Source organism: Ceratotherium simum, chromosome 24, assembly GCF_057802395.1.
Source record: "Ceratotherium simum simum isolate JZ-2026a chromosome 24, ASM5780239v1, whole genome shotgun sequence".
In the NCBI taxonomy this organism is placed as follows: Eukaryota; Metazoa; Chordata; class Mammalia; order Perissodactyla; family Rhinocerotidae; genus Ceratotherium; species Ceratotherium simum.
The window spans coordinates 43329065-43356179 of record NC_141923.1 but is presented as its reverse complement, the minus strand read 5'-3'; the positions used below and the strand labels follow the sequence as shown (position 1 = coordinate 43356179).

At 37.3% G+C, this 27115-nt stretch overlaps 1 protein-coding gene across 10 annotated transcripts in view; it reads left to right on the top strand.

Annotated features, from left to right (window-relative positions):
• Positions 1–27115, top strand: part of LOC101392261 (protein TALPID3) — a 157777-nt gene that overhangs the window by 89957 nt on the left and 40705 nt on the right. For 7 of the 10 annotated variants that reach the window (XM_087448445.1, XM_087448436.1, XM_087448437.1 and 4 more), the window contains 3 exons: positions 2170–2347; positions 11852–12006; positions 15576–15684. In XM_087448445.1, the coding sequence (XP_087304571.1) occupies positions 2170–2347; positions 11852–12006; positions 15576–15684 (442 nt within the window). The other 3 variants (XM_087448440.1, XM_087448441.1, XM_087448438.1) reach the window with 3 other exon arrangements.

Sequence of the window (27115 nt, the reverse complement as noted above, 5' to 3'; positions counted from 1 at the left end):
CTCATCTCCTCCCCTCCCTAGCTCATCTCCTCCCTCCCTAGCTCATTCCTCCCTCCCTAGCTCATCTCCTCCCTCCCTAGCTCATCTCCTCCCCTCCCTAGCTCATCTCCTCCCCTCCCTAGCTCATTCCTCCCTCCCTAGCTCATTCCTCCCTCCCTAGCTCATCTCCTCCCCTCCCTAGCTCATCTCCTCCCCTCCCTAGCTCATCTCCTCCCCTCCCTGGCTCATCTCCTCCCCTCCCTGGCTCATCTCCTCCCCTCCCTAGCTCATCTCCTCCCCTCCCTAGCTCATCTCCTCCCCTCCCTAGCTCATTCCTCCCCTCCCTAGGGCTCATCTCCTCCCCTCCCTAGGGCTCATCTCCTCCCCTCCCTGGCTCATCTCCTCCCCTCCCTGGCTCATCTCCTCCCCTCCCTGGCTCATCTCCTCCCTCCCTAGCTCATCCCTCCCTCCCTAGCTCATTCCTCCCTCCCTGGCTCATCTCCTCCCTCCCTGGCTCATCTCCTCCCTCCCTAGCTCATTCCTCCCCTCCCTAGCTCATCTCCTCCCCTCCCTAGCTCATCTCCTCCCCTCCCTAGCTCATCTCCTCCCCTCCCTAGCTCATTCCTCCCCTCCCTAGCTCATTCCTCCCCTCCCTAGCTCATTCCTCCCCTCCCTAGCTCATCTACTCCCCTCTTCTTAAATTCAGGGAACAGACTATTAACAGACAGCTAAATAGTTTAGCAGTTACGAGTGCCCTAGAAATTTGGTTCACGATAGAGAAGGTACTGTATATTGCACAACATTCTATGTGGTAGTGGCAGAGTGATGTAGGCCTTGTGAAGTGTTTCTCATTAGTTGCTAAGGAAAATGTATCTCCAATTATTCTAAACTTTGCCCAGGAGTCTCCAAGGGTTTCATATTAATTGCAAAACAATCCTTTTCTATTTAAAGGATGTTGAGCAATTGATATTTCTAAAGAAAAGTCAGATTAGGCAATAAAGGAAGATGTAAGTGGATAGAGGAGAATTAGGGCAAATTGTAGGAAATCTTGAATGCTGAGCTAAGAAGTTAGACTTTGTTTTGTAGTCAGTAGTCATCAAAGATGTTTCACTAGTGATTTCTTCATATATTCTAGTAAAAAAACCCCACTTGGTTGAAATTAAACTCCTTTTAAATAGTAAACAGGAGAGCTTTCAGATATTGGAATTTTTATTCAGTTCTTGATTAGTAAACTCATTAATTAGAATATCTCCAAGTCACAAAATGTCCTAGTGATTAGGGCCTATAATTTTTAATACAGAAAGAAAATAGAACTCTTAATATTCTTTTGGTTTTAAATTTATTTCATATATTTAATAAAGAAACATATTTGTACTTTTTTACTTTCCCAGGGAAAAGAACTTTATTAAATGTGGTTAAAGTAATCTTTTTCAATCTATGTACTTCTAAAAAATGTAATTATTGGTATAGGGGTAATCTCTGTGTCATTTAAGGTATATTCTCCTCAGTTGTTTTAATTATAAAGTTCACACTAGCAACTTTAGCCAATTTTCATTCATGAGGAATGAGAGAGAAATTTTCTGTTATTCTAATTTTAAGCTATATGAACAATGTGTGCCAGCATTTAGTGTTTTAAATAATAAAATTTTTCTTATGTGTTTTATTGCTATCTAATTTGGAGGTTGAAAAACAGATAATGGTTATTTAACTTCATAAAAAATAAGATATTGGAGCTGGCCCAGTGGCATAGTGGTTAAGTTCGCATGCTCCACTTCATCTGCCTGGGGTTCACAGGTTCGGATCCGGGCCGTGGACCTACACACAGCTCTTCAAGCCATGCTGTGGTGGCATCCCACATACAAAATAGAGAAGGATGGGCATAGATGTTAGCTCAGCGACAATCTTCCTCAAGCAAAAAGAGGAAGATTGGCAACAGATGATAGCTCAGGGACAATCTTCTTCACCAATAAATAAATAAATAAGATATTAAAAACAAACCCTATTGCTAGATGCCTAATTAAACCACCTTTTTAAACTTGTCCTTCATGTAGTGTGTATGTGGCATAATAAGCACTTTCTAAAATACCATTCAAGCGGTCAAGTGGTATGGATCATGATATTTGACAAATGTTTTCCATTTTGACTTGATTTTAATATAATGTTTTTAACAGTTGTTTCTACATTTTACAGGACTTGGAAAACAGTGTGGGTGAACTTAGTGAGGGACAAAGGCCCAGGCTGACAGCAGCAGCAGAGAGCATCTTAATGGGACTTTCTGTTTGTATGCAGCCGCCTGTTGCTAATGCAGAGTCTTTGGATCAAAAATGTGCTCCTAAGCCCTTATCTCAGCAGTTTGACACAGTGACAGGTATACACCAAAATATTGCTTCTTGATGTATCATCTATCAGACTATTCACTTTGAATCCCATCACTTTTTCTTTGTACTATTTCCATGCTGAATGCTGTATTCTGGTTTGTATTATAATCTATGGTAGTGTTCCTAATCTGAATTGAGAAAAGCATAACTATTTTTAGGTGGGGGCTTGCAAGATTTCTCTGTTAAAAAGGATCTTCATAATTGAAAAGTTTGGTAACGACTTTTTCTATGGTATACATAGCAGTGTTTCCCCAAATGTGATTTACGCATGGGGTGGTGCATAAGATAATTTTGGTAATGTGCATATGTACACTTAAAAAATTTTAATAGTGATATATTATTTTAATATATACTGGAAAGCCCTATGAATTTAATATCTACTGAAAACCCCATGAATAGCAGTGGAGCATTATTGGATATAGTGCTGGAAGGTGAGAAGATGGCACAAAAAAGACTGGGCAGGATTCCGCTCTGCTGTCCATAGGGTCACTAGGAATCGGAATCCACTTGACGGCACTAACAACAAATACTGGAAAAATCTAACTAGCGTGTCAAAACTGTGACATAACAGATATTGTTTAGGACAAGGTTAAATTAAGTAATACTGTAGAAATTTCCTCTTTACACTATGTGAATTTCTGACTCAGTGCTCAGTGCACTCAGGACTGTTTTGGAACTTCATTAAGTAAAGTTTTTGCTGTAACACTTTGAGAATAAGAGTAGAATAGAGAATACGGATGACTAGCATGTATAGTTGGTTCTTGTTATCTGCAGTGCTTATGTTCTGCAGAGTCACCAGAAACACTGAATTAGCACATACTGCACCATTGCTTCTAAGGGAAGTACAGGGCTAGGTTCCTACGAGCCTCTGGTCATAACATTTTTTGTCAGCTGATCAGTACATAACCTTGTTTTCTGTATGTTTCTATTTAAAGACACTTATTTAATATATGTTGTTGATTTATTAACATTGTGAAGTTTATCTAACACACATATTTCTTCTGAGAGGCTCAGCACAGCCTTCTTGCACTTAGGAGCACTAGATAGCCCTTCAGCACTGTGTTTGGGGGCCATTTTAAGCAGCAAAATCACCAGCAAAACAAACAAAAATGTGAAAAACAAACGTCACTAAATAGACGGCAAAAAGGACACTTGTTTATAGCATAAGAGCTGAAATAAGACAGCAGAGTGTCACTGTGTTCAGCCTCAGCTGGTAAAGTGTATGTAGAGTGATTCAAGTTTTTCACTGCTCCAATCATGTCTGCAAATGGCTCTGAAAGTGCCACGGGTATTGGTTTTGGGGTTACAAATAAATTTTGTCAAGTACGTGAATTTGCAGATATGGCATCTGCAAATTAATGAGGATCAACAAGATTCTCATTTACTGATTTTACCACGCCCATTGCTACATTCTCTTAAGTGAAAAGAACTTCTGGAGGTATGCAGATTTTCCAGAAATCAGAAAAGGAAATGCCTGAAGCTAGAAAAACATTGGTAGAGAGTATTTAGAGTCTCAGTTTATATTGAGTGAACGCCTTATGTCATTCAGAATTGAGGGAAATTCAAGACTGAATTTTCCATGGAATAAATGTAAAGTAAGATTGGAATTATTTCTCATTTTGTGCACTTAGTGAAAGCGTTAAATGTTTTACATTCTTTTAAATTAGTAGAATTCAAAATGGCATAAAATGTGACTTTTATATCTGTATCCAGCTAACTGTGCAGATTGCAGTTAAACAGAATTGACACTAGATGGCTCTTGCAGATCACTTGGGAGCTGCTAGGTGCTTGGGAACAACTAGGTAATTGTTACATTGTTATAGAATAAAATCTATGAGGATGTATCCTATTCAGCCCCGTCCTTATACTTCTGGTAGTACCTAGCAGACTACCTACACAGTATAGTGCATTTTTAATTGTAGGTACACTGTAGATATTTGTTTAATTTAATTGGAAAAACAGTAATAATACAGCATAACATAAGATTGAGCATATAGATGAGGCAGTATAGCAGAGTGGCTAAGGGTTTGGGCTTTTGGAGTTTCAGAAATCAGTTTGAATTCCAGTTCTGTGTATTTTGAACTTAATCTCTCTGAGCCTGTTCCTTCATCTGTCAAGTGGGGATAATATTAGTGTATTAGTTATCTATTGCTGTGTAACAAATTACCCCCAAATTTAGCATCTGAAGACAGCAAACGTTTATTATCTCACACAATTCTGACAGTCATGAATCTGGGAGTGGCTTAGCTGAGTGGTTCTCAGGATCTCCCATGAGGTTGTAGTCAAGCTGTTGGCTGGGGCCAAGGGCATCTGAAGGCTTCAACTATAGTTGGAGGATCTGCTTTCCAAGTTCACTCACTCATGTGGTTGCTGGCAAGAGGCCTCAGTTCCTCACTACATGAACCTTTCTATAGAGCTGCTCGTGACACAGCAGCTGGCTCCCGCCAGAGTGGATCATCTGAGAGAAAGTGAGCAGCCAGGATGGAAACCACAATGTCTTTCATAACCTAATCTCAGAAGTAACATGCCATCGCTTATGCCACATTCTATAGATAACATAGACCAATCTGGAATAAAATGGTAGGGGACTACAGAAAGGTGTGAATACCAGGAGACAGGAATCAGAGGGCCATTTTGGAGGCTGGTCACCACAAATAGTATCCACCTCATAAGGTTAGTAGGGGTAGTCAGTGACAATGCATATAGAGTAGTTAGCACTGTGCTTGACACATGGTAAGTGTTACTCTCTTTAATAATGCTTAGAGTGTGTAAAAATACCTTCTTAAGTGTATTTAATAGAACTAGAATCTATCCCCAGTTGCCTAAAAGGACTGTGCCCATAGAGAACTAACTTGTTCCTCTTATTTCAAGTATTTTGTTATATAATGGTTACTGTAGAAGAGTGAATCTTGTGTATTAGTATTTCTGCTGGTGGCTAATCCCACGCTTTTTATATTGATTTTTAATAACTTTGCATACAGAGGCTCATCTATTCTTACCTTGCCTCTCCCTACTCCTGCTCATTTTCAGAAAGTGTGCTATTTGAAACCTATAATCCTCTACCACTGTTTCCAGTTCTGAGGCTCTCAGATTGGGTTGAATAATGAAAAGATGCAAAATAAGCTTTGAAGAGTTGTCTTGGGAACCCTAAAATGTAAAGTGGTATTTTGAACAAATCGTGAGGACTCTGGGATTTACTACCAATGATAGCTCTTCATTTACTCAGAAAACTTGTACTGGATACCTACTGTGTACCTGCTACTGTGTTAGTACTATATTAGGCACCTGAGATACAGAGATGATAGACATCTGCTCTCAAGGAAGTTTACAAGGTCATGTAGGAGAAATAGAAGAAAGACAACAATTATAATATTTCGTGATTAATACAACAACACAGACTGCTTTGGGAGTGCAGAAGAGGAACTCAACTCACACGTGAGGGCTCAGAGAAGGTTTGCCACAAGAACCAGTGTGCAGTGGGATCATGAAGGAGTTAGCCAGATGGCGAAGTATGATGAGGCATTTCCGGTTGGTTCATTTACTTGCACATTCAGAAAATGTTTCTTGAGGGGCCGGCCCCGTGGCTTGGTGGTTAAGTGAGCGCGCTCCACTGCTGGCGACCCGGGTTCGGATCCCGGGCGCGCACCGACGCGCTGCTTCTCCGGCCATGCTGAGGCCGCGTCCCACACACAGCAACTAGAAGGATGTGCAGCTATGACACACAACTATCTACTGGGGCTTTGGGGGGAAAAAATAAATAAATAAAATCTTTAAAAAAAAAAGAAAATGTTTCTTGAGCGCTCGCTATGCTCTAAGCACATTCTAGGTGCTAGGAATACACCTGGTAAGGCCCTGTCCATAGTGAGTTTTTTCTCTAGTAGGAGTAGTGGATGAGAAGGCACAAATATGCAATGAATCATTATAGTTATTGTGAGGAAGTCCATATAGGATGGGAGTACAGGTCACTTGTAACTGGAGAGGGCAATCATGAAGGGAGGCTTACTTGACATGAGTTCTCAAAGATGAACAGACATTTGACGTGTAGTAAGTGAGGAGGGACCTTCCAGGTAGAATATGCAGTGAGACAAGGGCAGGAAGTTGAAAAATAGCAAGACTTAATCAGGGAAATATAAGTAGTTTATCAATGAATTAGAGCTTAAGATGCAGTGAGATTGGACTAGTGAGCAGAAACCAGGTCCTGAAATACCCTGGATGATAAATCAAGTAGTTTTTAGATTTACTCTAAGACAGTAGGGATCCATTGGTGCGCAAGATGGAAAATAATGCCAATCTTACTTTATATTTATTCCCATGGAAATTTGAATTCCTATGAATTCTGAATGTTTGTGATATTTACAGGTCCACTAAGGATTGTAAGTAAATGCTAGGGTCATATTTGCCATTTATTTAGCAAGATCGTCTGAGGTGCAGTGTGATGGATAGGACTAAGTGGAGAGGATTAAGACTGGAGGCAAGGAGCCTGATCAGACAGCTATTAAGGTAAAAGTGGTGAGACGTTATTCAGCAGTGAGGATATATGAAAAGGGAGATTTGAGAGACAACTAAGAAGGAGAATAGACAAGACTTAGTCTAAATATGAGAGGTTTGCAAAAGAAGGGAAAGTCTAAGAAATCTCCAGGTTTCTGGCTAGAATGATTGGATAGATGGTTTCCATTCACTGAGAGAGAGAGAATAGGGAGGAAGGACAGACTTAGGAGGAAATAAGGATGAGTGGGGTTTTATACATGTGGAATTTGAGGTGCCTTTGGGTTTCATACAAATGGAATAATGTATTAGACATACCAGACCCAAAGCTGCTGCTGGTGCTGGCAATTTCAGGTGGGCTGTCTTCTCTGCAAGTCTACCACAGTTGCTTTTTCATAACAGTAAGGTTCTAGAAGAGTAAAATCAGGGATTTCAAGTTATGATTAATTAAATTAAATTTGAACTGAATGAAATAATACTGTAAGTATCCCTCTTACAAAGGGCTAACTTACATTAAACAGACAAGACACCCATAGTCAGTGAGCGTACTCTTTAGAAGAGACACAGCAAGTTCAGCATTGTTATGATTGCTGTCATGGAATCCTTTCCTGACCCCTTGTCACTGGGTTAGATGCCTGTCGTAGGTGCCCTCTGTACAGTCCTCTAACGTTGCCTGCCTAATGGCACTCTTATCACACTGATTTGTAATCTCACTTGAGGGTAGGGACTTTATCTTGTTCACTGTCCTATCCTTGTCATCTAGCAGAGTATAGTGCAGAGGCAGTAAATATATGTTCAGTGATAGGGTGTTATGTGAGTTGAAAGCTATTATGCACTTTTAATGCTTTTGGGGAGATGTTTGATTATATACTCTCTGGGTTTCTACATACAAGTTTTTTTTTAATTCAAAATTTACCTTGTGTCTTTTTAATTAATTTTTTCTTTATACCCATACATTAACCACATATAATTTTACATAAAAACAACATGTAATTATATCATACATTACTTTAAATTACAGACTCTTTTTTGGCTTGTCCTGCATCTGCCTCTCCTCCTCACATTTTCTCCTGTCTCATATTATGCCTCACCCCAAGTAACTCATGTTAAGATTCTGGTATGTAACCTTCCTGTTTTTCCTTTACATATATAGTTACACGCACACTCACGTGTACAATAGATATGGTAGGTACATTGGATGTGTGTGTTTGTTGTTATTTTACATGTTGAGGTCATATCATGGACACTTGCCTGTATTTTGTTTTTACCCAGTAAACTCTGTGGAAATTACTCCAGGTCAACTGGTATTGCTTAAATTCATTCTATTTCATGACTGCGTAAAACCCTTTAGTGTGGATTTCCACTAATTTATTCAGTCAGTGCTCTATTGATGGATATTTACTTTATTACCATTTTCCCCCACTATAAACGTTGCTAGAGTAAATATCCACACACATATATTCTAACCTCTTGTTGCACGTTATAGTTATGGAATAGTTTCCAGGAGTAGTTACTAAATTCAAGGGCAAATGTGTTTTTAATTTAATTTAATTTAATTCTTTTGTGTGAGGAAGATCAGCCCTGAGCTAACATCCATGCTAATCCTCCTCTTTTTGCTGAGGAAGACCGGCTCTGAGCTAACATCTATTGCCAATTCTCCTCCTTTTTTTCCCCCAAAGCCCCAGTAGATAGTTGTATGTCATAGTTGCACATCCTTCTAGTTGCTGTATGTGGGACGCGGCCTCAGCACAGCCGGAGAAGTGGTGCGTCAGTGCGTGCCCGAGATCCGAACCCGGGCCGCCAGTAGCAGAGCGTGCGCACTTAACCACTAAGCCATGGGGCTGGCCCCGTTTTTTTAATTTTAGAATTGATATGCCAAGTTGCTTTTCTTAAAGTTTAAGCCAATTTATTTATTTATTTTATTTTTTGTGAAGAAGATTAGCCCTGAGCTAACATCTGATGCCAATCCTCCTCCTTTTTTTTTCCTTTTTTTGCTGAGGAAGATTGACCCTGGGCTACCATTCATGCCCATCTTCCTCTGCTTTATATGGGACGCCGCCACAGCGTGGCTTGACAAGCGGTGCATCTGTGTGCGCCCAGGATCTGAACCTGTGAACCCTGGGCCGCCGAAGCGGAGTGTGCGCACTTAACCACTATGCCACGGGCTGGCCACGAGCCAATTTATTTTTATCATTAATTTCTTACAGCCTTTTCCCTTAATCCCCTCCAGAAATTTTGTTTAATACTTTTTTTACTTTTGTCAGGCAAAATATAAAGATATGTCTCTGACTACTGGTGAGTTTCTATGTCTGTTCAGGTTTGTTGGCCACTTGAATTTATTCTTCTGTGAATTACCTACTTAAGTTCTTTCCCCATCTGTTAGGTTCTAAAATTTTCTTGTAACTTTAAGAGCTATTTTTATATTTTAGATGTTTTCTATCATCTGTATTACAAATGTCTTTTTCCAAATTTATACTTTGTTTATTGACAATATTTGTGGTCTTTCTTTGCCATATAATTTTTAAAAATTTTAGGGGCCGGCCTGGTGGCGCAAGCGGTTAAGTGTGCACGCTCTGCTGTGGCGGCCTGGGGTTCGCCGGTTCAGATCCTGGGCGCGCACCGACACACGGCTTGGCAAGCCATGCTGTGGCGGTGTCCCATATAAAGTGGAGGAAGATGGGCATGGATGTTAGCCCAGGGCCAGTCTTCCTCAGCAAAAAGAGGAGGATTGGCAGATGTTAGCTCAGGGCCGATCTTCCTCAAAAAAAAAAAAATTTTAGATAGTTATTTCTATCTTTTATAATATCTATGTTTTTATGTCTTGATTATGTTTCCCCTAACATAAGCTTATACCTGTAGTCTCCTAGATTTTCTTGCAAGATTTTCATTATTTAGTATATATTTATATTTAAGTCTATCTGGACTTTATTTTTGCAAATGGTGTACGGTAGAAGTCCAATTTGGTTTTCTTTCAGATAAATAGCCACTTGTGCCAGCATCAATTATTATGTAGGCTGTCTTCTTTCCTATTGAATTGAAATATCAACCAATTTGATTATTAAGTTCTCAAAGATGTAAGGATATTTTTTTCTGGATTCTTTACTGAGTATTCTGGATTCTCTATGATCTAAAACATATTAGTCTATTGTGTCTTTATGGCACATTCTCATATGTGATAGGGCAAGTTTCCCCTTCTTCAAAATTTTCATACTTTTCTTGGCAATTTTCAGGCAATTATTTTTCCATATAAACTCTAAAATTATTTTTTTCAACTAAAAATCATCCTAATTGGAATTGTACAAGTTTACGTATTAATATTGGAAGAATTGACATTTTTATCGTATTTCTTACTATTTATTTGGATCTTGTTTTGTGCTCTTCAATAAGATTTCATAATTTTCTTCATATGGGTTCTATGTCTTTCTTAATAATTTTATTCTTAATTACTTTAAAGTTTTGGGCACTATAGTAAAGGATTATTTTTTCATTTCTAGGTGCATTTTGCTATAATATTGAGAAAAGCTAATGATTTTTATATACTTATCTATTATCCAGTCACGTTACCAAATTCTCTTATTAATTCTAGTAGAGGTTTTTTTCCTCACTAGAGTCGCTTGAGTGTTCTAGGTATATAACCAAATTATCAGCACAAAGAGTTTTTAATCTCTTCTCTTTTAACATTATATGTGCTAATTCTTTTATTTTAATTCATTTTGTCAGTCTTAGGAAAATGTTGGAAAAATGACATAGGAATAGAAAAAGGCTTATCAGAATATAAAGAAGCCAATAAAAGGCCTGGAACAATAACTAGTGTAAATGATGGATATTATTATCATTATTTAAATTAATCTTATATCATGCTAGATAATTAAATGAGAATAAAACAGGTGATAATTTTGAGAAATTGTTTTGTACAGATTGAATACTGGAAAGGTAAAAATTAAATGTATGTATTTTGCTTTATGCAAAATCAACCTAAAAATATGGATTAACATAAGAGATCTGAGGGTGATTATTTGCTATACCTAAGAAATTGTCAACAGACTGCCTTTAAATAGAAAATATCTATGATGTCTTTAAAATATTATTTCATTTAAAAAATTTAGCTTATGTATAACACTTCAGGTCAATTTCTGTTGTTTAAGATGAGATATACTACACTGTGCTATATTTAAAATGTGGCTGTTAATTAGGAAAAATAGAGTTATCTTAGAAATATTTTAGCAAGAACGTGAAATAAAGAACAGTGACTAGGAGTTGGAAGATCAGGATTTTAATTCCTCTTACTAGCTCTCTGATTTTTGGATAGTCAATTAACTTTCCCAAGCCTTAGCTTTGTCAGTGAAAGACAGTTATAATACTATCTGACCTGCTTACCTTACAGAATGATTGTGGTATTCAAATTAAATGAGGTAATGTATATGTGATATGCACATATAATGTATATGAAAGTGCTTGGGGTATGAGGTGCACTATAAATGTACAGTGATATTATTATTAGATAAATAGATATTTCTGCTCTTATTTTCTTTTTATTGATATGATTGGGATGCCATTTGGATGAGGTAAAGAGGAACTTGACCATTTGAAGAAAAATATCTACAGAACAGAGCTAAGCAGTATCAACATTTTCTAGCTAGGAAATTGCCCCCTGCTTTAAGATTACGTTGTAGATAGAAAGTATTCTGTTGACTCTTACTGATAGAAAAGGTTAGCTGGAGTGTTAGGAGTTAGTGTGTAGGAGTAGGGGTTGGGTGTGGACTGCATGAGCAACTTGACTGGAACTTTAGAATAGTCCATAGATTTGTTTGAACATAGGTACTTTTTGCATTCTCTATAAGCTTTGGTTTTAATTGCAATGAAGGCTTGGTACCACCTATTTTTGGCTGAAATACACTGCTACTTCTAATTCAGTAGCTAAGAAATATTTGTAATTTTAGTCAATTTTTCTTTTTCTAAGGTAAATTAAACAATTTATTTTAACTTTTTGTTTACATATTTGATAACAGGTGGTGTTTATGAAGATTCATGTGCTAGTCATGGTCCAATGAGTTTGGGAGAATTGGAGTTGCAGCCAAATTCTAACCTTGCTCTTTCCACAACACTTCTGACAACACAGGAAGATGATGTTAAGTTATCAGTAACGGCTGAAGATTTTCCTCAGGTACCAATTAATAGCATTTGTACTTTACTTAGAATGAGAACAGCAGCATGATACACTCTCAAGAGCATAGTCTTTGGAGTCAGCTTCAAATCATGCCTCCTTCATTTACTGACTCAAGCCTGGATACAAATCTTTGCTCATCTGGTTTCTGGCTGTGACCTTGAATACATTACTTAGCCTTTTTCTAAGCCTTAATTTCCTCATCTTTCAAATAAAGAATAAAAATATACATGTATATAAAATGCCTGTCACCTAGTTAGGTAGCTGTGATCATTTACACCTCTGTATCCCCATGCAATATCTAGCTCAGTAATTTGCACATATTAGGTACTCAATAAATATTTATTACATTCAAATTTGCAAAATGTGTTACCATGAAAGCATAAGAAATTTCTTGCTGAGTTAAGCCAATGGCCTGTGTAATCTTGTGCCCTCAAAAAATAGGATAATTACTCTCCAAGATGTAAAAAAAATGCTTAGGTTATTAAAAACAGTTTTATATCTGTGTAATAGCGATGCATTTCTCACTGTGGATTAATTTATTCAATAAGTATTCATTTTATGGTATTGTCTAGAATTACATGGTGTTGAGAATTGTTGGTTCACAACCTTGGGAGCTCCCCGGGTGAAATCTGAAACTGGCCCCATACACAGAGGACAAGGAGAAATAGAAGAAAGAGGCAGACCATTCAAGATTGGAAGGTGGCAGGTTTAATAAGCAAGGGAATTTACTTAAGAGGCTTGTCTTGGGCGGCCGCAAGATGAGTAGATCTCCACACTTGCCTGCCAGAATCTTAAAAGTTTATACAGAGGCCTTAACTGGGTTCAGTCATGTATTCAGTCCAGATGGTCTCAGTGACATCTTACTCTTTCAGGACTGTGTCCTTGAAACGGCTGTTAGTATGGGAATAGTAGGCAGGACATACACTCCAAGGACAGGGGAGGGAGTGAGGAGCCTCTGATTACCCAGGTAAGGCTCGCAGGTCAACTGGCAGTCACGTCCTCTTGAAGACCTCTTCCGACAAGGATGAAAGGCCAAAATATATAAAATAAACATATGGAACACACCATTATGTAGGGTTCAGTATTAATAATCTATGATCAAGCGAAGATCAGGAAAAGCTAGTTAGTAATGAATAAGTATCTGTTAATAACTTGTGTATAAAAGAAAAATTGTGACCTTGGGTTAGGCAAAAATGATACCAAAAGCACTATCCATGAAAGAAAAAAGTGAATAAATTGGTTGTATCAAAAATAAGAACTTCTGCTTTTCAAGATCCACTGTTAAGAGAAAGCAAACACAAGCCAGAGACTGGGAGAAAATATTTGCAAATCACTTCGCTGATAAGACTTGTATTCAGAATATATAAGGAACTCAGAGAATTCAATATTAAGAAAATAAACAATTCAATTTAAAAATGGATAAAATATTTGGACAGATACCCTTATCCAAAGAAGATATACTGATGTGAAGTAAGCACATAAAAAGATTTTCAGCATCGTTAGTCAATTGGAAAATGCTAATTAAAAACACAATGAAATACTACTACACACCCATTATAATGTTTAAAATTAAAAAGACTGACCTGCCAAGGGTTGGCAAGGATGTGGAGCAACTGAACTCGCGTATGCTGCTGGTTGGGAATGTAAAATAATTCAACCACTTTGGAAAACAGTTTGACGATTTCTTAAAAAAGTAAAACATACACCTACCATATGATCCAGGCATTTCACTCCTAGGTATTTACCCAAGGGAAACTAAAATATATGTCTACACAAAGACTTGTACATGAGTTTTCATAGCAACTTTATTTGTAGTAACCCAAAACTGGAAACAACAGAAAATGTCCATCGCTTGGTGAATGTACAAATTTGTGGTATAATTTATACAATGGAATACTACTAAGCAATAAAAAGGCATGGACTACTGATACGTACAATAACATGCATGATTCTCACAAAAGTTATGTTGAGGGAAAGAAGCCAGACCACAAAAAAAGAAGTATATACTCTATGATTCCATTTATATAACATTCTAGAAAATTTACAAACTAATCTATAGTAACAGGTGGGAATACAAAAGGGTATGAGAAAACTTTTGAGATTGATGGCTGTGTTCATTATATTATCTTGATTGTGCTGATGGTTTCAGGGGTATATGCATATGCCAAAACTTAGCAAATTGTGCACTTTAAACGTGCAGATTATTGTCTATCAATTATATCTTAATAAAGCTATTTAAAAAATAGAAAGATTGCTTTCCTTTAATTGTTGGCCTGTTTTAAAGTAAAACTACTAAGTGTTACCAGAAGAATGGGCCTCAAAAATTTTGTTAGATTTCTTTAACAGAGAAGTATGGCTATTTATAATCCTTACTCTGCCAGATGCTGTTCTAAGTTCTTTACACATTTAACTCATTTAATCCTTATAACAACCTGATGAGGTAGTTATTATTAGTATCCCCATTTAATAAATGAGCAAATTGAGATATTGAAGGGTTAATAATTTGCCCAAGGTCAAAGCTACAAAATGGCTTAGCCAGATTTGAACACAAGCAGGTTAGCTCCCCCACACTCAGCTCTTCATCACGGTGGTTAAGGAAGGAGCCATGGGGAGGTCCTAAGTTGAAGGAGCCAGAGATAGTCGTAGTCCCCATCTTAGAAATGCACACCAAAATGATATTTCCTTCAAGGCAGAAACCTATGTGATTCATGGTTCTAAACTTAAAGGACCAGAGTTAAGGCTAATTGTTACCACTGCAGTGGAAAGCTACTCGATTTTGTTGGTAGATAAATAGGTGCCTCCCGGAGCTGGAGTGGTTACAGCTGAGTCCGTGTGGACAGGTGTTTCAGAGTTGTTGACAAGAGTCCAGAGAGAATCTTGTTGCATTCCTGTCAGAGTATATCTGATAGCTGTTTTCTGAGACTCATTCATAATTAGTCTCATAAAACAGGAAAGAGAAGAAAGAAAAGGGCTAAAGTCATCACAATTTCTGATGTGTGATTGTGAAGGAATTTGTGACTACTGTAAATTTTGAATTTAGGTGTAGGTTATAGATAAGGAAGAGAGATGATAGGTCTTACGGTGGAGTATATGTTTCTTGAATGGCAAAGGAGGATAACAATACCTACTCACACTTGTGAGAATTAAATGATGTTATTATATATAAAAGCTCTTCGAAAATTGCAGTGCATTATGCAAATTTTCATTTTATGCAAAAACGGTTATATGGGAGAGCTTACAGCCAAATTAAGTTTTTATCCTGTCTAAATCCATCATGTGTATATATCTAGAATAGTTTGATTTATAAGTAGCTCTGAATTCTATAGTAAAAATAGACAGAGATGATTTGAATATTTGAAATCTGTGTATATTATCCAAATCTTTTAAAAGTTTTTATTTGCAACATCTTTTCTTTAGTAATACGTACTCTGTTACCCAGTTAGCAATTAGAAGGCATACATAATATTCAAATTTTATGTAATGAACACCTAAATAATTTAATTGCTCAATTTTTTAAAAAGTAACTTAAAAAATATTATTATAATCTCATGTCTTAAATTCTTTAGTACCAACAAAAGCAAGACCAAGATGTTAAGCAAGTTGAACACAAGCCAGTACAAAGTCGTTTAATACGTGTAAAAAATAAATCCAATATTTCACTTGCAGAGCAACAAGGTAAGATTTGTTTTCTTTAATAATAGCTTGATACTTGTCCTGATATTGAAGAAGTATATAATGAGAGTTCTTTACTTTTATATATGTCTTATTCTTGTCTCTAAGTTTTTTGTTTCTTTATCTCATTTAGTCCGTTGGGATAAAGAATCTGGTATCATTTTTGATATATATTTGTTAGTTCTGTTTACCAATAAATACTATTTCTAATGGATTTAAAAAACTCTCAGGTAGTGTTTTTCCTTTAACTTTACTTTTCGGTTCTTGTACAATTGAATGTCAGCATCTTTTTATCTATATATAGGTTTATATTTATATCATAGTTGTCTGTTTTAAATTTATAATTTAAAGGCAGGGGTTATGGCTTTTAAGGTGCTTTGTAAGGGCTATTTAGTGTTGTGTTGACCAACAAGTACAATTTAAGAAACAAAGGATTCTCATGTTAAATGCTATTATATGAATGAATTTTCTGTAGTGTTAATTATCAAAATTGTGTGGTTGACCTTTAATTCTACAATCAGCATCACAGCATTTTGATGTCGTCTTTATGTTTCTGCAAGGCTGTTGGCCTTATGCTTTATCTTCTTGTTTCTTAGTCATTTAAATTTTGTATAATCTAAATTCTGAAATTTGGCAGTAGAAATTAAGATGTTGTCTGTTTAAAAACTTTCTGTCCACAATCCAGGGAGAAGTATTACGAATATTTTGAGCAGTGGAATGTCTTTCTTTGCTTTTATAATTGTGGTTTTATGTCATGTATTGAATGCCAGTGTAATTGCAAATGTAACTGTGTATTTGGTGTTTTGGAGAGGATCTATATGAGGAAGTGCTCAAGGTATTTGTCAAGATTATGCTATATGAGGTGTAGGTTTTACTTTGCTGTTTGTTTTCTGTTCTCTTGCTCCAACTTTTCAGAACTTTGCCCTCCCAACCACTTTTTTAACCTAACCATGGTACAATAGTGTTAATGTTATATTTTAGAATCCTATGGAAAATTACCTGTAAAACTCTTCTCATGGTGATTTAAATATTAATCATGACACTATATAGATATGAGCAAATAAATGTTCTTAAGATAATACAAGACTGACTTTATGTCCTTCTACGGAGTATTGTTACCATTTGTGGTCAATGACAGTACATTTAATTTAGTTTTTAAAAAATTATAATTTCTAAAAATTATAAATGAATTTTGTTTCCCTAGGGGATGTTGTATGTAATAAAACAATTTTTTTTCTCAGCTGATAGGAAAATATCTTCGGTAAGATTTTAAGCGTAAATATCTTTCTTTAGGAAAGTGACATTGTTTTCAATTTCACATATATGAATGTCTGACCACAAGATGGCAATAGTTAAATTTTTGTTGACTTATATCATTAAAAAATGTCCAATTAACATTTAATAAGTCAATAAAATTCATAAGAAGAATAAAAGAAACCAAGGTATTAGTTAGTAGGAGGAAGTTTTATTCGGAAAGAGTTGGACTTAATATATGTAAAATTTTTTTCATTTAATTTTATATCTAATACAAAAGTTAGGAGAGCAGACCTATGTCACCTTTGACTAAGACAAATAAATACCTAGTGAGCTATAAAGAGAGCATTTTAAATAGAAGTCAAGTGTTTCACTACGTAATTGATACATATCTCCATACTGAGTATTTTTGAATGAATATGATTGCCTTGGCAAATATAGTCAGTTATGACTTTTTTCCCATAAATTTTGTGGGTTTTATTGTTTTTCTCTGATGAAGCTCTGAGACATTGCCAAATGTTTCAGAGAATAGGAAAGTCAGAATGCCAAAATAATCCTCTAGGGCTCTCAGGACTTTGGGTGACCTTGAAGCAATTTAATCCTATCTCCTACACAGAGGCCTTGAAGATAATGAGAGAAACTCACCTTATCACAAGGGAATCAAAACCACGTCTTTTCTGGCAAATAAATGCTTCTAAGAATACTTGAACTCCAAATTATGGCTGTTTCAGGGGAAGTAGCATGTATTTCACTTTGAAATGTGTAGTAGTTTAATGTGTGTATATATATAAATCAAGCAGTTTACCAGCAGTAGCAACTCTTTCAATGATCATCCATTAAAAGTTGACTGAAGATGTGATAGGACATAGGTTCCAGCACTGTGCTTCTGGGAAATCTGTAAAATCTTTGTTTTCTTCCCCCCTTGATTATTACTTTCAGATTTTAATGTAAAAGAGAGAAATTGATTTGATTGTTCTGGCAGATGATATCTTTAGAGTCTAAGAGTAAAACTCTTTCATTTGGTATTGAATTCATTGGGTGTATTTTTGACCACGTGATACCACTTATCTGATTCTATGTCCCGATTAATATCTCTAACAGTTTTATAGTGAAAACAACTTTTTAAGTGATTTTAATGAGTCATTTTAATTTTTTTCCCTTTTACTCTGCAAGTTAACTTTCACTGCATCTTTTACTGTGCAAGTTAATTTTTTTCAATACTAATGAGAGACTAATTTTAAATCCATTTATTTGTTACGAACCCAGGAACAAATTAAATTCTATCAAGTGATGTGTTAAAATAGTTAACTTTAAAAACTATTTTCCTTTTTTAGTTTTTCTCTTAAAATTTTAAGACCATCATACTAAATAGTAATTAGAAAGTCAAACATTCTATATATAATCAGTGGGGAAAAATTAGATCATATGTTTTGTGGTTAAATGCTAGGACAGATTAGTTGTCAAAGATGCTTGAAAATCACAGCATTCTTCAGTTTTCTTATTTGTAGATTATATATGTTGCTCAGAAAGTATGTATTAAAGTGCTCAAAGTAATAAATGTAATTGCAATAATTTATCAAAAGCAGGTTACATTTTTGTGAGAAATATACTTACCTAATCACAGATGGATGTTTTTGGCATTATGTCCCGAGTTTAATTCCCAGCCATCTTAGCACCATTTATACCTCACATACAGTGATTGTGACTTTAAATATGTGAGAATTAGGAAATCCAAAGTGTATGTATATTTAGAATCTATTTCTGACCACATGCACAAATGAAATCATTTTTGTTCTTTTATAAAGTGGTAAATTTTTTACCTTAGTATTTGAAATATAGCTAAATTACAATGGCTATCACAATTATAATTAATCTTAGTAATTTCAAAATCACAGTTAAAAGTTAAGTTGATTTTTTTTTTTTCTCTTAAGGTGTGACAGTGATTTCAAAACCGTGTGTCTGGATCTCTGATAGGAAGGGGATGGGGTACAGACTAGTAATTCTGCCAAAAATCCACAAATACATACGTGTAACAAGCATTGTCTGAATAAATTTATCTTCTATAAATCCATGCTATTATTGATTAATAAAATAGGAATTCACTTTAACATGTTGCGGAATTTGGGAGTTTTGTTTTCACCCAGGATGAGGAAAGTGGAAAGAGTATTACTTCCACCCTAACTATTTAATGTCAGATAAACTACAAAATCATAACATTTCTTGACTCCATCAGAGAGCTTATGATGCAGAGTGACTAAGTAGCCTAAAGTCCAAGGAAAGACAGACTCCTCCAAAGAGATGAGACACAAGCACTATCTCACTGTGCCAGAGCACAGAACAGGAAGAAATACCAGGCACCACACAAGCGGATAAGATGTATTTGGCTAAACTTTTTTAATGGGTTGCTAAAGGCCAAGCATAGAACCATTGGTAGCTACAGATACAAGGGGAGTTCACTCCCATTTGTAGTCTCTTCTCTACAGACTTATAGAAAAGAAAGGCTGGGAGGTAGGACAGGAGACTAGTCTCCTTTACTGGTACACGCCTGGAAGTGAAGAGTGACTGCCACTGCCAGAAAGATTGGATGACGCATTTGGACCCTTTCCCTGTAAGAACAGAAGCCTTAATTCGCTGGGGAAGAGGTAGCATATCTGTCACCTGCAGAGTATAGGTGAAAACCAATTGTGGCTGGGAGGAGGGTAAAGAAAAAAACCATCCACTCTTGGGGGAAAGGAAAGAAATAGTCTTAGGCCCACAATCTATTATTAGTACTATTAGAGGACTCTCATTGCTGGGAGAGGGGTAGGAAACTCGCTTGCACAAAACTTGTTAAAGAGACAAGGCAGAGTTTGGCTACCACAGGGAGGAGGAACAGGATCACTAAAAAAGCCCCACTGCAAGACCCAGGCATACAGGATCTGCTTGGGACTGAGGCTGGACCAAGACAACAGAGAACTACTCCCTCCCCATCTCTCACCATGAAACCAACAAGTATAGAGTAACAAGCAGCAGCAGGCTACCAGTGGGCAAGGCACAAGAGTGTAGAGAGAAACTCCTTCTATGGTGCAGGTGCACAGTGAAGGCTGAAAGCTGAAGGTGGAACAGGAATATTGAGAAAAACCCTGTGGCATCCCAGGGCCCACCCTAAACACAAAGTAACACTAGAGGATTTTGAAGCTAGTGGTACACCAAAGTTAACTGCAGCAACAACAAAACTCAAAGTCAACTTAACTTCTGACCTGATTGACTCAACTCCTCACATTCATAGCCTAGCTGAAGAAAAGTGTTCCCATTTCCAAGCTTAAATACTACTTACCTAAATCTCTATTGTTGTACACACAATGTCTGGCGTTCAGTCAAAATTAAAGGCAAGAAAAAACAAGAAAACAACAACAATCCACTCTTAAGAGACAAAGCAATCAAGACAACAAGACTCACAGATGACTCAGATGTTGGAACTGTCATACAGGGAATTTAAAATAACTATGATTAATGTGTTAAAGGCCCTAGTAGAAAAGATAGAATATGTATGAACAGATGGGAATTGAAGCAAAGAGAGGGAAATTATAAGAAACAGTCAAATAGAAATGTTAGGGAGGAAAACAGTAGTACAGATGAAGAATGACTTCAGTGGGCTTATCAGTAGACTCAACATGGCCAAGGAGTAAGTAAACTTGACGATAGTCAATAGAAAGTGAAACACAAAGAGAAAGAAGAGTGAAAAAAAATCTGAGTATCCAAGAGCTATATCAAATATCCTAACATGCATGTAATTGGAATCCCAGCAAGAAAAGAGAAAGCAAACAGAACAGGAAGAGTACTCGAAGAGATAATGACCAATAATTTTATAAGAAAAATGAAGAACATCAAACCACAGATCGAAGAATCTCAGAGAACTCCAAGCAAGATTAAAAGAAAAAATACTTATACACATCATATTCAAACTGCTAAAAGCCAAATAGGAAGAGAAAATATTGAAGGAAGCCAGAGAAAGAAGGTACATTACTTACAGAAGAACAAAGATAAGAAATAGATCAGCTTCTTATTACAAACCATGCAATCTAGTAGACGATACAGTGATATTTTAAAGTGCTGAAAGGAAAAAAGAGATAACCCAGTATTCTATATCCAGCAAAAATACTTTTCAAAAATGAAGGCGAAATAAATACTTTTTCAGGTAAATGAAACCTGAGAGACAGATATGTACTACAAAAGAACTTAAAGGAAATGTTTCAGGTAGAAATTAAATTATACCAGACAGAAACTTGGATTTATACAAAGAAATGAAGAGCTTCTGAGATGGTTAAAATGAAGGTATAAATAAAAGATTTCTTATTTTCAACGCCTATAAAAGATAATTGACTGTCTAAAAAATAATATCAATACATTGACAGTGTCTATAAAAAGAAAATGACAGTGATAGTATGAAAGATGGGTAAAAGAATTGAAAATATACTGATGAAAGGTTCCTACAGTATATGTTGTCATAATATTATTTGAAAGTAGACTGTGATAGATGCAGAGTAATCATTAAAATATTTTTAAATAGTACATAATTAAAATTATTCAATTACTCCAAAAGCAGGCACGAAATGAGGGGAAAATGAACAACAGCAACAAAAAGAACAAAAAGGAAATAGCAAGATAATTGATTAAAATCAAACCACATCAATAATAACATTAAATGTAAATAAACATGCCATTTAAAAGACAGAGATTGTCAGATTGGATTCAAAACCAAGACCAAATTTATGCTGTCAACTAGAAACTTGCTTTAAATATAAAGACATAGGTGAAAAGTAACAGGATTGCAGGACTCAAGATGGCGGCGTAAGCACACTCGGAACTCACCTCCTCCCGTGGACACAGCCAATTTACAACTACTTGTGGAAAAATTACCCCTGAGACAGAACTGAAAACTGAATAAGAGGAATTCCTGCAACAATGGACAATCCTAATTGAGGTGGAAGAGGCAGAGACTCCCTTCTGGAGAGGAAAAACGCAGCCTTCACAAGCTGCCAGCTTCACGGCCACTGGGAGCAGCCCACAGGTACGCAGCCCTCCCTAGAAGCGCAGGGTCCTGAGCCGGGGAGCGCCCCCGCTGTGGGCATTTTGTGGACCCAGCACAATCGAGACCAGCAGCATAATATCTGACTTGGCCTGCTACTAAAACACTGGGAAGTACCCCAAGAAAAGCTGGTTCACAAAGAAACTAAAACTGGCTCTTAAAGGGCCTGCGTGCAAACTCACCAGTTTCAGAAAGCATCCTAAAATCACCAGAAAGAAAGGTGCACAGTGCTGTGGTGAAAAGAGACTCACCTAATAGGCCCTGAGTGCATCTCGGTGAGAGGTGAGACCTCTCCAGGGACTGGGACATTGGTGGCGGCCATTGTTGTGGCCTGGTGTGGGTGTGCTGACACAGACGCCATTGGAGTTCTCCCTGAGGCCTGCTAACCCAGGTCTGGCCCACCCGCTAGAGCACCGATTTAATCCAGCTCAGCCAGGGCAGGCAGCCCACCCTAGAGACTGGCCCCACCCAACAACCAGCCCTCAGGCAACTTGTGGTCCTGCATAGATTGGTGATTGGATTCTCTGCAACCTGGCAACTGAGCCTGAGACTTGAGCGGGGCAGGGTGTGCACAAGGAGTGGGGGTGGGGGTGGGGGGCGAGTGTGGGGCAGTGGCGGAGTGTGTGGGGCTCCCGCCTTGGAGAGACTAGGTCCACTTCGGGAGGTCGGGATGCGCACATGGGGCAGGACTGTGTTGACTGTGTGTGTGGACCTGTGGGCGGCAGGGCTTGTCATCTGCAGAAGACTTGTGTTTCTCAAAGACCCACATAGGGGGTTTGCCCCACCTTCCAAAGCCTGAAACAATTGGGTGCTCCTGTGCCTGAGGCCAGCCCCACCCAGCTGCAATCCTCAGAGAGCTGACAAGAGACCTAATAGGCTAGAGGCTTACAGCAATTGTAAGGCCCTGAGCTCAACAACCTGCCACGCTGGGGGGGCCTACTCACTTAAAAGAAATACTGCAACACAAATGTGGTATTAGAACTTGCAGCCAACTGTGCTGGGGCTCCCCACACCCGATATAAAGAGACTGAAGGGCCCACAACAACCACAAGCAGCTGAGCACAAACAGCTGGCCAGGAGTGTAACTCAGCCTCCCTGGGCACCTACAGGAGAGCAAACAGGCCACAACAGAAGGACACACGAGCCCACATGGGGGTCACCCTGGAACATTGGAGAACTGAGGGAAGCACACTGGAAGCCTCCTAAGGCATCACTTACATAAGGTCACCTATCCAAGAGCAGGAGATGTAGCTGACCTACCTAATACGAGACACAAGCACAGGGAAAGAGGCAAAATGAGGAGGCAAAAGAATACATTCCAAGTAAGGGAACAGGACAAAACCCCAGAAAAGGAACTAAGTGAAACAGAAATGAGCAACCCATCTGACAGAGAGTTCAAACTAAGAGTGTTAAGGATGCTCACTGATCTGGGGAGAAGAATAGATGAACTCAGTGAGAATGTCAACAAAGAAATGGAAGATATAAAAAAGAACCAATCAGAAATGAAGAATACAATACTGGAAATGAAAAATTCATTAGAGGGACTCAAAAGCAGAGTAGAGGATACACAAGAATGGATCTGTGAGCTGACTAAAGACTAGAAGAAATTACCCAAGGTGAACAGGTAAAAGAGAAAAGAATTAAAAAGAGTGAGGACAGTCTAAGGGACCTCTGGGACAACATCAAGCGCACTAACATCCGTGTGATAGGTGTCCCGGAAGGAGTAGAGCGAGACAAGGGGGCAGAGAATCTATTTCAACAAATAATAGATGAAAACTTCCCTAACCTAAGGAAGGAAACAGACATCCAGGTACAGGAAGCACAGAGAGCCCCAAACAAGATAAAGCCAAAGAGGCCCACTCCAAGACACATCATAATCAAAATGTCCAGAATTAAAGATAAAGAGAGAATCCTAAAAAGTCATAAGAGAATGTCAAGTTACATACAAAGGAAACCCCATAAGGCTATCAGCTGACTTCTCAGCAGAAACCTTACAGGCTAGAAGAGAATGGCACGATATATTTAAAGTGCTAAAAGGAAAAATTTACAGCCAAGAATACTCTACCCAGCAAGGTTATCATTCAAAATGGAAGGAGAGATCAAATTTTCCCCAGACAAGCAAAAATTAAAGGAGTTTGTCACCAAGAAACCAATGCTACAAGAAATGTTAAAGGGACTGACTTAAGGGAAAAGAGAAGACCACAAATAGGAAAAATTATCTATTTCATGATAAGAACGTAGGGATACAAAAGCACAAAAAGAGGTTAGATATGATATCAAAAACATAAAAGGAGGGAGGAGGGGAGTTAAAGAGTACAGCTTTCAGACAGAGGTCAAACTAAAGTGACCTCAATTCTGTATAGAAGAAGAAAGGAACAGAGAAAAAAAAAAGTTAAAAAATGGCAGTAAGTACATACTTATCAAGAGCTACTTTAAACGTCAATGGACTAAATGCTCCAATTAAAAGGCATAGGGTGGCTGACTGGATAAAAAAACAAGACCCATATATATGCTGCATACAAGAGACACACTTCAGACCTAAAGACACTCACAAACTGAAAGTGAAGGGATGGAAAAAGATACTCCAGGGGCCGGCCCTGTGGCTTGGTGGTTATGCGCCACACATGATGCTGGCGCCCGGTTCGATCCCGGAAAGTGCGCATCGAGGCACCACTTCTCCATCCATCCTGAGGCCGAGTCCCACATCCAGCAACTAGAAGGGTGTGCAGCTATCACATGCAACTATCTACTGGGGCTTTGGGGGGAAAATAAAATAAATAAAATCTTTAAAAAAAAAAAAAAAAAAGAAAAAGATACTCCACGCAAATGGCAATGAAAAGAAAGCTGGGGTAGCAGTACTCATATCAGACAAAATAGACTTTAAAACAAAAACTGTAAAAAGAGATAAAGAAGGGCATTACATAATGATCAAGGTAACAATCCAACAAGAGGATATAACACTTGTAAATATCTACACACGCAATGTAGGTGCACCTAAATATATAAAACAATTATTAACAGACATGAAAAGAGAAATAGACAGTAACACAATAATAGTAGGGGACTTGAACACTCCACTTACACCAACGGATAGATTATCCAAACAGAAGATCAATAAGGAAACATTGGCCTTAAACGACACGCTAGAACAGATGGACCTAGTAGACATATACAGAGCATTCCACCCAAAAACCAAAGAATACACGTTCTTTTCAAATGCACATGGAACACTCTCCAGGATTGATCACATATTAGGCCACAAAACAAGTCTCCATAGATTTAAGAAGATTGAAATAATACCAAGCATCTTTTCTGACCACAACGGTATGAAACTAGAAATCAACTATAGGAAGAAAATCAGAAAAGCCACAAATACGTGGAGATTAAACAAAATGCTACTAAAGAACGACTGGGTTAACGAAGAAATTAAGGAGGAAATGAAAAAATACCTGGAGACAAATGAAAATGAAAATACGACATGCCAGAATTTATGGGATACAGCAAAAGCGGTTCTAAGAGGGAAGTTTATAGCGATACAGGCCTATCTCAACAAACAAGAAAAATCTCAAAGAAACAATCTAACAATGCACCTAAAGGAACTGGAAAAAGAAGAACAAACAAAGCCCAAAGTCAGTAGAAGAAGGGAAATAATAAAAATCAGAGCAGAAATAAATGAAATAGAGACCAAAAAAATAGAAAATTAATAAAACCAAGAGCTGGTTCTTTGAAAAGATCAACAAAATTGACAAACCTTTAGCTAGACTCACCAAGAAAAGAAGAGAGAAGGCACAAATAAGTAAAATCAGCAATGAAAGAGGACAGATTACAACAGACAATTTCAGAAATACAAAAGATTATAAGAGAATACTATGAAAAGCTATATGCCAACCAATTTGACAATGTGGAAGAAATGGATAAATTCTTAGAATCATACAACCTTCCAAAACTGGATCAAGAAGAAGTAGAAAATTTGAATAGACCAGTCACCAGTAAGGAGATCGAAACAGTAATCACAAACCTCCCCAAAAATAAAAGTCCAGGACCAGACGGCTTCCCTGGTGAATTCTACCAAACATTCAAAGAAGACTTAATACCTATCCTTCTCAAACTCTGCCAAAAAATTGAGGAGGGGGGAAGCTGCCTAACTCATTCTATGAAGCTGACATTACCCTGATACCAAAACCAGACAAGGACAACACAAAAAAAGAAAATTACAGGCCAATATCACTGATGAACATCGATGCAAAAATCCTCAACAAAATACTAGCAAATCGCATACAACAATACCTTAAAAAGATTATACACCATGATCAAGTGGGATTTATTCCAGGTATGCAGGGATGGTTTAACATTCGCAAATCAATCAACATAATACACCACATTAATAAAATGAAGAATAAAAATCACATGATCATCTCAATAGATGCAGAGAAAGCATTTGACAAGATACAGCATCCATTTATGATAAAAACTCTGAATAAAATGGGTATAGAAGGAAAGTACCTCAACATAATAAAGACCATATGTGACAAACCCACATCTAATATCATCCTCAATGGTGAAAAACTGAAAGCTATCCCTCTAAGAACAGGAACCAGACAAGGATGCCCACTGTCACCACTCCTATTTAACATAGTACTGGAAGTCCTAGCCAGAGCAATCAGGCAAGAGAAAGAAACAAAAGGGATCCAAATTGGAAAGGAAGAAGTGACACTGTCACTATTTGCAGATGACATGATTTTATATATAGAAAACCCTAAAGAATCCACCAGAAAACTTTTAGAAGTAATAAACGAATATGGTAAAGTTGCAGGATACAAAATCAACATACAAAAATCAGTTGCATTTCTGTACACTAACAACGAAGTAGCAGAAAGAGAAATTAAGAATACAATCCCATTTACAATTGCAACAAAAAGAATAAAATACCTAGGAATAAACTTAACCAAAGAGGTGAAAGATCTGTACACCGAAAACTATAAAACATTTCTGAAAGAAATTGAAGAAGACACAAAGAAATGGAAAGATATTCCGTGCTCTTGGATTGGAAGAATTAACATAGTGAAAATGTCCATACTTCCTAAAGCAAACTACAGATTCAATGCAATCCCT